The following is a 12,735-nucleotide window of genomic DNA, read 5'->3' on the forward strand; positions in this document are numbered from 1 at the left end:
GACCTTGTGCTCACTTTGAAGCCTAGGCTGGCCTCAAACTCACAACGATCCTCCTGCCTCAGCCTCCTGAGTGCTGGGATTACAGGCGTGCACCACCATGCCCAGCTCAGTAGTTTTTCATATTTTTTATTTTCTGTGTTTCTAGTCTTTCCCTACAAGAAGTGTGTGTTGCTTTTATACCAATAACAACAAAGTGGAAGTTATAAGCTAAATTGCATCCCCACAAAAACAACTACACTTCCAAAGGACTTCTCCCCAAGCATGGTCATTCAAAGGAGATCTCCAGAGCACATGGAAAATGGGCTTCCAGAACCCCATACAGGAGTCCAGGGGTCCTACCTGCCCTCCTAAACCCGAATTCCCTACTTAGGTGGACTGTGTGTATGCCCTGGGCCATGTCAGGCTCTACCTGTGGAAACTCTGACCCCTGTCTAGTGGGGCTCCTGTCTACCATAAGGATAGTCACCGGAAGGAATGGGCCCACCTCTCTCCACCAGAGACCAACTTGGCTACATGGTAGTCTAGCCAGTGAGAAACTCCTTTCCTGGGTGAGGGATCCTTAGCTCAGTGCAGAGGGCACGACTGAGGGCTGCAATGGGCCCCAAATCCAGGGTCCTCCAAGGTAGTCATGGAATGTCCCCTAGCTGTCCTATAGGTCATCACCCTGACCCTGTAAGAAGTGAGGCAGCCCAGCACCTTCTCTAGGCCCTGCCTGCCTCTCCCTTGCTCCTGTTGGATTCATCTGGGGTCTCAGTGCTCTCTCTGTGTCTCCCAGGTGTCTTCTTGTCCCCGTCCCCAGCAGCAGCAAATGAACCAGTCCTGGACGAAGTAGGGGTTGTAGCCCTGGCACCCCTGGTCGACATGCTGAGCAGCCCACACCCCAGCCCTACAGCTGGCTCTCTCATGAGCCCCCTGACGGGTCCTTTCAACACGCTGCTGTCCAGCCCAGCACCTGGGTCACAGAGCAGTCCGTTCTCCAGCATCCTGAGTGGCTCCCTGGGCAGCCACCTGGCTGGTCCCATGACCATTTCTCCAGGGGGTACCTTGGCCAGCTCTCTGGGGCTGCCCTCCACCAGCCCCCTGAGCAACCACCTGATGGGTCCCATGGCAGTATCCCCTGGGGCCACCCTGACCAGCTCCCTGGCCATGTCTAAAAGCAGCCCCCTGATGGCCCCTGTGGCAGGCACAGTTGCTGTCTCTCTAAGCAGCCCCCTGCTCACCTCCACAGCTACCCCTGTAGGTGTCTCCCAGAACCTTCCAGCCAACCCCATGAGCAGCCTGGTGCTGTCAGAGGCCCCAAGGCTGCGGCTGGCAGAGCCACTGCAAGGAAGCCCCTCTGGGCCCCCCTCCTCGGCTGGGACAGGGCACGCAGCCATCTCCAAAGGTAACAGGGGCAGGGCAGGGGTGCAGGGTGTCCTGGGAGGGCCAGTCTCTGCTTATGTCCTGCTGCTCTCTAATGCCCCTCCTCTCATGTTTGCCCCCTCCCAAATCACTAGCACTCTCCAGTGAACACCCACAGCCCACCCAAGGCCCAGAGCCCCTCAGCGTGGCATTTATGGGCACACCCCTCCAGACCTCCACCGCTGTGGGTACTGTAGCCACGCCTGGTCCAATGATGGCCTTCTCCTATGGCACCTCAGATGTCCAGGCCCAGCCTAGTGTTCCCCAAGGACATAAGGTTCCTATCTCCATGCCCACCTCTTCAACCAGCTCCCCAGCTGGCAGAGTCCTCAACTCTGCCCCTACCCCTGCCCCCCAAGCTGCTGCCAGCTACACCCCCTTGAGTACTTCCCATTCCACCTCCCGGCCACTGCCCAGCCCCAACTCTCCTCCACGAAACCCTCACACTCCACCTCGCACCTCATCCTTCCCGGCTTCGGTCCCGGACACCCGGGGTTCACGAACCACGGAGACAAATCGGAAAAGCATCCCGGAGTTGGAGCGGAAGCTGACCCACCGCAAAACTAGCAAATTCCCTGACAGCTCCCGAGGTCAGTGACATCACAGGGCTTGGCGCTCTCCTGGGGATCCCCAGGTCATCTGCTGTGCCACCTCCCTGGACTTCTGATGTGGTCCCTACCACTCCCTCCCCACCCCCCACTCAGCTGAGACCTTCTGTCATCTCCAGAGACGAAGCAAGTGGCCTGGGAGAGGCTAGTCGGGGAGATCGCCTTCCAGCTGGACCGCAGGATCCTGTCCAGCATCTTCCCGGAGCGTGTGCGCCTCTATGGCTTCACTGTCTCCAACATTCCGGAGAAGATCATCCAGGTGTGTGTCCATCCATCTCCTCCTTGCTGCCAGGGGGCCTGCAAGGATGGGGTGGTGTGCTGGGCCTGAGGGACCACTAGGGGGCCATCCCTGCAGTAAGGCTAACTCTGTTGGAATCCAAAGGGACCCTGGAGTGGAAGAAGCCCAGTGCTGTCCCAGCAGTCAGCAGATGTCCAGGGTCCCCATCCCACAGCCTCTCCAGAAAAGGGCAAGGCAGAGAGTTCCAAAAGTGGGCAGATGGCTCTCCACTTCTGTCACCCTCATGGCCTCCAGATGGGTGACCCTAACTCCTAGGGGCTGAGCCAGGGGACACAGGCCCTGGAGATGCTGAGGAGCTGGCAGACTTGTCACGTGGGATTTCATTCCTGTGTATTCCCAAGGTACTTACATAGCCTCCTCCTCTGGGAGGGCTGGAGCACGTTTCTGCATCATCAACCACTATGTGTGACAGTCTGTGGGAGGCCCAGGGGAGGAAGGTAGGGCTACAGGTAAAGGTCTGCACTGCACTGGACACCATAGAGCAGCTTATGAATCCCCTGGAAGCCCCTTCCAAGCTGGGGGCAAGCTAGTGGGGGCCCTATCCTGCTTATCAGCCACTTGGGCTTCTCTTGGGAATATGGTCTCACCTGTGTTCGTGGACTCTGTCTGCTTCTGTGCATTTGTGTGTGCATGTGCATATGTCGGGGGGAGTTACTAGGATCTGAACCCAGGGCTTTACACTGAACTACCCAACCCAGTATTTTTTTTTTTTTTTTTTGGTCTTTTTGAGACAGGGTCTTGCTATGCAGTTCAGGCTGGCCTTGAGCTCACTTTGTAGCCCAGACTGTCCTCGAACTTGCAATGCTCCTCTTGCCTCAGCGTCCCAAATGCTGGGATTACAGGCATGCACCATCACACCCGGTTTTTGTTTTGTTTTGTTTTTGTTTTTTGGGTGGGGGGAGGTACTGGAAATTGAACTCAGGGCCTCTTGCTTGCCAGGCAGGCACTGTGTCACTGAGCTACACCCCAGGCCCTCATTTTTTTAAAATTTTGAGACAGAGTCTTAATAAGTTGCCAGGCCAGGCCCACACTTGTGATTCTTCTGTCCCAGTTTCTCAGATTGCTGGGAGTATAGGCCTCTGCCTCTGCCAGCTCCCAGTCATTCTCCCACCCCATTCCTTTCAGGCTGCCTTTTTTGTAGATTGTAGGCTTCCATGTGAAATCTAGGCAGGAGCAACCTTTGGTTGCATGAAATGATTTTGGAGGCAGGTTTGAGCTTGCCCTTTCCTTTTGGTTAGGTAGTTTGTTTTTTTAATTTTTTTTTTTTTTTTTTTGATACCAGCAATCTAACTCAGGACCATGCATTTTGCAGGAAGGCGCACTGCCACTGAGCTATAGCCCGAGCCCAGTATACAATTTTAATGTCAGAACTGTCAACCTTTGCCTTTATTGTTTGTACACTTCATGTTGTTTATGAAATCCTTTCCTAGACACAGAAGTTAAATATCACATGGTTTCTCTGAAATGAGAAACCCAAAGTAAAAAATGAACAGCAAAATAAAAGATAGCTAATAGGAGGTAGGGAGGCACATTGTTCTCTAGGAGGAAGGGGTTGAAGAGATGGAGGAGGGCGCAGGACGAGAAGGAAAAGGGGTGAAAAAAGGGAATTGAGGTGTGTTACTTACATGTGCCAACTGTACAACAAGGAATGTAAACATTATGTACTACAAACATGTACCCCCCCAATAAAGAAGGGGTCAAAAGATGGGTGGAAGGGGGAGAGAGGAAAGGCAGAGGAGTTGGAAAAAGGAATTAAGGTGTTTTACGTACATGAACCAACTTCCCACAAGGATGTAAATGTTATGTACTACACACATGTACCAATAAACTAAAAAAATTCTTCTGTATCAGAAAGTCCTGAAAGTATTCTATATTTTCCACATTCTATTTATTCTATATTTTTCTAAAGTGTTTGGAGTTTGGTATTTTTACTTGAGTCCCATAACTGATCGCGCTGGATGGTGTAAAGGGGGCAGTCCCCCTCCTGAGGATTGACAGCCCCTTGTCTAGCCTCAGAGGCCAACAGGACCCAGAAGGCCCATTGTACTAAGTCGACCCCAGGCCAGCATATAGCCAGAGTGCAGAGCCTCAGTCAGTAGGAGTGAAGGGACAGCCCCTAGGCTTGAGGACGTGGGGACAAGGGGTAGCAATATAGGAGACAAGGAGGGCTATGTGGATAAGGTACTGGTGGCAGCTGAGAGCTTCCTCTGAGATGCACAGCCAATCTATGGGAACCCTATAGGACTGTACTAATGTGGCCATGAGACCAGCCTCCCTGGACTCACAGCTGTAAGATCCTGGCACAGCCAGGCCACAGCAGGGCTGGTTGCCCAGAGCCTACCTCAGTGCCCACCGAAACCTGCATCTGTGTGGGCTCTCCAGTCTACCTCACTCCCACCCACGCTGGCCTCATCACGGAGGTCCATGGAGTTGGGCCTCACTTGGGGCAGGCCCGTTCTTGCTCTTCTCCCACATCATCTTGGCTCTTCCCTTCAATATGAGTTTTACGATCAGTTCATCAAGTTCCAGGAAAAACCTTGTTCAAGTCTTGAGCAGCTTTATATTGGTTGATGGATTAAGGGATGCTGATTGGTAGACCACCACTCTGCAGGTTATTCTCAGCACCCTGTGGTTTATGTTGCTCATGTCAAGGGGACCTTCTGGTCCACTTGTTGACCCTTCATTGCTGTCCAAGACCACAACCACTCTCTTGCAGTGCAGACTGCCCAGGGTAATTTAAAGCTTGGCAAACACTCTGTAGAAACATAATGAGGTCTCTAAATTTTGGCATCTGATGTCTGGCTGGCAAAGTCAACATTTGACTCTGAGCAAAAGTCTCATTGTCTCTATAGAAATTACTGCGAAAAGAGGTTTCTTGTTGTGTGAAAACAGACATTTACAGATAAAAAGATCTGTAATTTTATATTACAGATAAAATGCAGGGACCTTTGATACAGGGGTTGGCTGTGCCAGTACCTCCTTCCTATGGTTCCTTTACCCTTAGCCCAGGAGGTACTTCTTAGGCTGTGAAATTTGCCAGTCACAGCACTAAAGGGTGACTTTTTAGGAAAAAGGCAGAAGGGGAAAGCAATATTTCTCTCAGTGTCTGAGGAATGTAAATCAGCGTGGCACCCTCCGAACCATGTTGGCAGCTTCATTCTAGTCATTCTGCCCAAGAGCCTCATCACTAATTCCACACCCATTATTTCTCTATCAGCAGTGGCTAGCACTTTGGCCATTGTATACTTGCTTCCCAGAGACCCGCGTTCTTCTTGGGAGTAGCTACTCTAGGGCCCCACTTTAGAGAAGTGCCTTTCAGGACCCGGACTAACACCCAGAGTGGCTCTTTATAGGGTCCACTTCAAACTAATGTGTAGTCCCATTTAAGAATCATAGATCTCGGGCTGGGGATTTAGCTTAGTGGCAAAGCGCCTGCCTGGCAAGCGCAAGGTCATGAGTTCGGTTCCTGGTACCGGAGAAAAACAACAACAACAACAAAAAAAATCATAGATCTCAGGGTTGGGGATATAGCCCAGTGGCATAAGTGCCTGCCTGGCAAGTGCAAGGTCCTGAGTTCAATTCCCAGTACAAAAAAAAAAAATCATAAATCTGTCTCCAGACCACCGGCTGCCTAGGGAGCCATTTGTTGATCCACATCTGCATCTAAGTACATTTGGCCCAGCCTTCATTTCCCTTCCTCAGTTTGTTTTTCTGAACTCCAATGTCAGTGGCTTCTAGACTCCCTAAATTCTATTCTGACCTAGTCATTTGCTTTAAGATTGCCATACAACTTTAGACCACGTGACTGGAAAGCTTTCACTGAGCTCCATTATTCAATGAAGACTCACTGCTGACTCTTCATTGAACCTGGGTGTTTTTTATGAGTCTGTAGTTATGGTGTGTTTTATAAGCCAACTAAAAGCATTCCCAGTGGTCATACCCATCACTCCTTCTATTCAGGTACCAAGATCTCCTCCATGGAAAAATGTTCTGAGCTCTGTTCTCAGCACCCTAGTCCTAGGAGACCCTGAGTCGGGCTGTGTCCATGTGAGAGGAACAGGGCCAGTGTAAGGAGGGAGGCGGTGCCCTGGACACAGCCACAAGTATCTAGTGCCCCTTGCTGCCATTCACTGGCCTGCTAAGAATGTTTTGACTTATGCAAAATGATTTGGCATCCAGATACCTTGTCAATCCCTCTTACTAGTTCTAATAGGTTGTATATGGTCTTGGCTTTTCTTTGCAGCCAATCATATCATATGGACAGTTGCAACTATTCTATTCCCTTTTAAATCAAATATATTTAAACTTACATATAAAAACAAAGACATGAAATATTAATGAGGTGCCATATGATATGTGAGTACATGCATACATTGTGCAATCAGGTTACTCATAATGATCTCCTTAAATCTCCTTCCCTCACTTTCTCTTCCTCTCCCTCTTTAGTGCTGGGAATAAACTCAGGATCTTGTGCATGCTGGACAAGCTGAACTACACTCCAAACCCTAAATCTCATTTCTTTCTTTAGCATATAGTAGCTGATATTTAGACTCTTGGGCAGAATACTCACAAGCCCCAGGTTGTGTGGACAACTCTCTCCTGTATTTACATGACAAGAACACTAGTCTCCCCATTAAATATGAAGTGTGTTTCAGGCTATATTCATCAGACCTTCTCTTGGGCAAAGCAGTCAGTGTGGTTGGTTACAGACAACAGAATCTACAATAGCTGATGTAAGTAGGAAAGGGTTTATTGTACAAGATCAGGAGGTTAGAGAAGCTCCAGGATGACCATAAAATTGGGCTTGTTTGTTGTACTGCCCAGAAAAATCCCAATACAACAAGGGACTTTCATAGGGGATACTCTACTAACCCAGGAGAGCATGTAGGCAGCTAGTCAGATGTCCCCAATCTGGCACAGATGTCTCTGAAAAAGTAATGCCATATCAATGCTCTACTTCAGGGGCTCACCTCTATGTGGAAGTCCCACCACCCACACACGGCCACCTTCCAAAAGTGCTTTGGTGCAGCGGAGGCTGGAAAAAAAGATGTCTGGCTTCCACCTTCTTAACAAGGTCACTTCTTTTTCTTAAATTGAGCACCTCAGCCACTTTATGTTTTACTTCTTTTTTATCTTCTTGGTTTAAAATAAATACATATAGGAGAAGGAAGTTCCCTCTAATTAGGAAGGCAACTGGTACAACAGAAACACTAAGTACTAGTTAGACAGGATTTTTGCCTTTGCAGTCACTGTCTGGATGGGGGTGTGGTGGATGAGAAAGTGCATGGAGACAAAACCAGTGCAGCTGATCGCCATGTGCAGGCACTGAGGCCCCCAGGATCCTCAGTGCTGGGACCAGGAGGCCCTCTCAAGATGGAACCCAGGATGATAAAGGAGACGGCTGACAGAGGAGGCAGAGAGGCAGCAGGCAGAGGAGCCAGGAGGAAGCCTGGGAAAGACCCATAGACGCTGAGACCAGGCAATTCTGGAGACATGAAAAGCCTTCATTTTTCATATGCCTCCAGACTCCCACCTATACTTCCTGTCCTCAGTTCTGGTGGCCTCCGCCCAATCTCAAATATCTGGTGGTAGATGGAGCAGGCCATAGGGCTAGGTACTTGAGTTTGGGGGAGCCACTGGCACTGTGTGGGTTGGACTGAGCCTTGGGGGCTTCTCCCTGAAGATCAGGCCACTGGGCTCCCCTACCCTAGATTTCCTCTGGCCTCTCCCCTAGGACCTCCTCCTTGTGCACCCCCTCAGATTGTGGCCCGCCATACACAACAGCCTCCCTCAGCCGCGCTTGCTCTCCAGTTCCCTTGCCTGCCTGTGTGCCTGAATGGGGTCAGAGGTCTCTGACAGCCACTTTCCCCGCAGGCCTCTCTGAACCCCAATGACCACAAGCTGGATGAGGAACTGTGCCAGACACTCACGCAACGCTATGTGAACATCATGAACAAGCTGCAGAGTCTGGGCTACAACGGACGGGTACATCCAGCGCTGACGGAGCAGCTAGTGAATGCCTACGGTATACTGCGTGAGCGGCCAGAGCTGGCTGCATCCGAGGGTGGCTCCTACACCGTGGACTTCCTGCAGCGGGTGCTGGTGGAGACAGTGCACCCTAACATACTCACCGATGCACTGCTCCTGCTCTCCTGCCTCAACCAGCTGGCACATGATGATGGCAAGCCAATGTTCATCTGGTGACCCTGGCATCCGGCTGGCCTAGGCTTGCTCTGCTCTGCAGTCCTGTGCACAGCCATTAAATCTTCCCACAGAGGCTACCGCTGGGCCCAGACTGTTCTGGGGTGCTGCCGCCTCTGGGTGACTTGCCAGACCCCTGCACCAGGCTCCTTCATCCTGCCTGCTGTGGAGTTCTGTTGTTCTAACTATAGTGACAGGTCCCGAGAACGAGGGGCCCACGGATGATAAGAAAAAGTAAGAGAGACAAGAAAAGCAAGAGAGGCAGAAGTCTGGGATCGGGGGTGTTACAGCCTCGTGGACTGCAGCGCCGATCACCAAACACAATCACCTTTTATTGAGCCAGAATCAAGAACCTAACTAGAACAAGCAGGCGGATAACAAACGTTTCAGTAATTAATGCTGTATCCTTCTCCAGTTCTGCCTCTTATGCTGATGGTAACAATCCCCAGGTGGACCTCCCACACTTAGCACCACGCTTATTCAGTTCAGTTGGGGATCACAAGCCAGCCATCAGTTATCAATCCATTACAATCACAGTCCTCACTTCTCAGAGTTCCACACCCATCCCTTGGAGAGAGCTCTGGAGCAAGGCTTGGCAGCTGGCTGGCATTAGTCAGAAGCCCTCAGGTCTCCTTTCCTTGGTGATGGAAGCAGTGAAGACTCTGAGGTTTGGATCAAGAACAGGAATTGTGAAGGAGTGGAGCAAGTAAGGAGGGGAGTCCCTCCCTCACTCCATGCTAGGCAGGAACTAGCGGGCAGGGAGCTTCAGGACCTGGGGGAGGAAGACAGGAGAGAGAAGAGAGCCAGAAGAGAACAGTCTTGTCCAAACCTGGGCAGAGGACAGCCAGGGAGATGGTAGCCCCTTTCCCAGATGCCCAAAGTCAGGAAAGAAGAGGCCTCTTTCACAGGGTCTGGGAGGCCTGGAGGTCTAGGAGCTCAGAGCTGGAGAAGGCCAAACTGCCAGCTGAGGGGCTGAGGCACATAGGTTGGACAGGGAAGCAGGGCAGGAAGGGGAAAGCGGCCTGGGAGTCGGACTGAATGCTGGAGGTGACCTAGACTGAGATGGGAAGGGCTGTGGTTGGTGCGGGAAGCTGAAGGGTATAGGATGGGTTGAGGGGTGGAGGAAAAGAGGGCAGCATGGGAAAGCCTAGAGTGGGCTCTGGCCCACAAAGCAGAAAAGGGCAGTCCCTGCCTGAGGGAAGGGGCAGGGGCTGGGCTAGGGAGGTGGGGATAAAGGCGCCAACTGAGGAGAGTCCCAAAGCACCAGAGATTGCCAGTCAAACAGGCTGGCAGGTGGGGTCTGGGTTCAAACAAGAATCCTGTCAGCTACAAAGTGAACAGTTCAGCACAGAAGGGTGTGGAGTATACTAAGGCCCACAGTCCTGGATGCCAAGCCTCCTGTCCCCACCCCTAGTCCTCTGGCAACTTCAGGGGATCTAGTCAGACAGCTCAGCCTCTGGCTCAGCCCCTGGGACAGTCAGGTCAGGACTTGCTCCAGCTTGACCAGATGAGAACCAGAAGCCCCTCTATCTCCTCGGCAACCTGGGTGGAAGGTAGTCCTCACCCAAATCTGCAGTATAGTTTAAGGCATTTGGCTGAGCATGATGATGCATGCCTGCCTAGAATCTCAGAACTTGGGAGGCTGGGCCAGTAGGATCATCTAGAGTTTGAGACCAGCCTGGACTATATAGCAAGACCTTGTCTCAAAACAAAACATGATGATGATGATGATGATGATGATGACGGTAACAATGACAACAATAAATAGTTTATACCAGGCAGATTGAAGGGTGAGTGTTGGCTCAGAGCTGGAATTAGGAAGCGGGGCTTCCAAGGGGAACAAGCAGAGCCTGGTAGCTGGTAGCAACAGTATCTTACCCTAGAAACCTACGGAGCCATGCCAAAGAGCTCAGCAAATGGGTACTGGTTTCTAGCTGGTTGGCATGCCCAAGAGTCATCATCATAGGGCAGATCCAAAGTCCCCACCCCCTGCAGAGTGGAAGCTCATAGGACAATGAACACTATGAGCCAGCCTTTTGGGGGACGGTGGGGGGCGGTGCAGAGCATTGAGCTGCCTCCCATTGATTTTAGGTCTTTGCACTCAGGAGCTAGGGGAGGTGACCAGGGGAACCCTGGGAAGCCTGAGGCCCCTCCTGACAGGTGAGAAGCCAGATGCAGCATACTGACCTCCTCGTAGCAGCTCTGTGCCTGCCCACACTCAGTGTGTGCCTGTACCCCAGACTCTGGTGCATAGGGTACAGCCCTTAGTGTTCCCCTGCAGCTTCAGGGGTGGATGAGACAGAGTATCTCACATAGGACTGTAAGGCCAGGGTCCCTTCACTTTTGTTCTTACTTTTCCCATGAGCAGCTGAAATTCTACAGATGAGGATAGAAGGGGCGCTGGGGATTTAGCTCAGCGGCACAGCGCCTGCCTGGCAAGCGCAACGTCGTGAGTTCGATTCCTGGTACGGAAAAAAAAACAAACCGAGGATAGAGGGGCTTCCAGCATCTGAACCCTTGGGCAGTATCAGCCATGCCATTTTCCCAGTTCTACACAAAGCCTGTGCTACACTGTCTTGACCCCTGAGACACCGCTGGAGCTCATGTGGACTCACCTACAATTTGACTTGACACTGGAAGTGAGTCTCCTCAGCACCTCACAGCCAAGGAGCCCTGTGTGCCATGCAGCCCCTTCCAGACAGGCCCCTTGTCTGCTGCCCTGCAGCCCTCACCCTTCCTGTACCAGGAACAGCATGTCCTCCACTGTGTGGCCTGTGTGCTGCTCTTCCTGACCTAGTAAGCACTGAACGAGCTGCTGGGCTCTCAGGGTGTGCCCCGGCAGGCTGAGGAGGCCGAGAGGCAGTTTTGCTGGGTACGGTCTGCTGAGCACAGGTGTATGCATTCGCCTTCCTCACTGCCAATCTGTGCCTGCTCCTTGACAGACTGGTGCGCTTCAGCAACCTGCTGCATAGGCAAAAGTATGCTAAAGTCATTGGTGTTGCACTGCTGGCCGGCCACAGGCTGTGAACTACCAAATGCAGCCAGCTGCAGCCTGGGGAGCCAGATGCAGTGCTGATGGCTTGGGTCCCCATATATCTGGACTTTGTGAGCCTACAAGAGGTGTTTGATCTCCATGCAGCCCAGTGTTGCATGATATGGGCACACTGCATGTACAGCCTGGGACCAAGTTCAAGCTGCTAGGCAGCGGGCTCCTCCCGGTCTCATGCTACCCGCTGCTACACACCACCCTCTGTTGTTTGCCCAGTGCCTGTCAGGAGAATGCACTGGCCTCAAGGGGCCTGCTGTCCGCCTGGATACAGGTCCTCCCAACCCCCTGCCACAGTGTGCGCTAGTGGGCAGGAAATGAGCTTTAGGGTCAAATGGGCAAAGGCAGTTGGGAGTATTGGTAACACTGAGGGTGCAGCTAGGTATCTGGGATGGGTGCCTCATGGAGGGGCTCCTATACCACACACATCTGAGCCCTGAGATGCCCTCCCACCCACACTCTTTTCTCCATGGCAGCAGCACATCCCTGCTTGAATCTCTGCTCCCCACCTCTGTTTGTTCACTGACCCCAGCACTGCAAATCCCCAGAAATGCCTTAGAGGTGTACAGATCAGGATCTGGTTGGGGGCCAGGTGTCCAGGATGCAAGATGGCCACCCTGGGCTGCCCCCACTGCATACCCCTGGCCCTCAAAAAGGATGAGCCCTTATGCTACATACAGCTGTCACTGCTGTACAACTGGGTCAGTCTGAAGACAAGAGCTACCAGAGTGGCAAGACCGGCCTTCAGCATACCCCTGGGTGATCTAAATTTCATATATATTATTTGTTGACTTGTTTAAGACAGGGTTTCACATGCAGTTCAGGGTGGCCTTGAACTCACTATGTAGCCCAAGCTGACCACAAACTCCCAGCAATCTTCCTGCCTCAGCCTCCCGACTACTTGCCTAGGTAAGGTGAAGTTCTGAGCAAGGCAGGGTTAAGGCCTACCAAGCACATCATGTGCAGGAGCCACTGTGGCACAAGCTCTTTAGCTATTTCCAAGTCCCCCGCCAGCTGGTTCCCTGAGCCCTGATACTACACCTGGGTGAGAGGCTGGAGATGACCCTTCTGTGAAGCTCCTGCTGATTGCACCACCCTCAGCCCCTTACAGGGTTAATTCCCAACATATTCAAGCTCCTGGGGATGCTACAGAGGCCAAGTGGAATTCTAGGAGCCAAACA

General features: G+C 52.0%; 1 protein-coding gene across 1 annotated transcript in view; it reads left to right on the top strand.

Annotated features, from left to right (window-relative positions):
- The window catches only part of Spatc1 (spermatogenesis and centriole associated 1), a 27,873-nt gene extending 18,968 nt beyond the window's left edge, over positions 1-8,905 (top strand). Inside the window, exons 2-5 of the mRNA XM_005395837.2 lie at positions 776-1,384; positions 1,497-1,991; positions 2,129-2,268; positions 8,182-8,905. Of these exons, the coding sequence (XP_005395894.1) occupies positions 776-1,384; positions 1,497-1,991; positions 2,129-2,268; positions 8,182-8,511 (1,574 nt within the window). The 3' untranslated portion in view covers positions 8,512-8,905. The remainder of the gene's footprint in view (positions 1-775; positions 1,385-1,496; positions 1,992-2,128; positions 2,269-8,181) is intronic.
- Positions 8,906-12,735: the final 3,830 nt, after the last annotated feature.

The sequence above is a fragment of the Chinchilla lanigera genome, unplaced genomic scaffold (assembly GCF_000276665.1).
Source record: "Chinchilla lanigera isolate Chin_1 unplaced genomic scaffold, ChiLan1.0 scaffold00053, whole genome shotgun sequence".
Classification (NCBI taxonomy): Eukaryota; Metazoa; Chordata; class Mammalia; order Rodentia; family Chinchillidae; genus Chinchilla; species Chinchilla lanigera.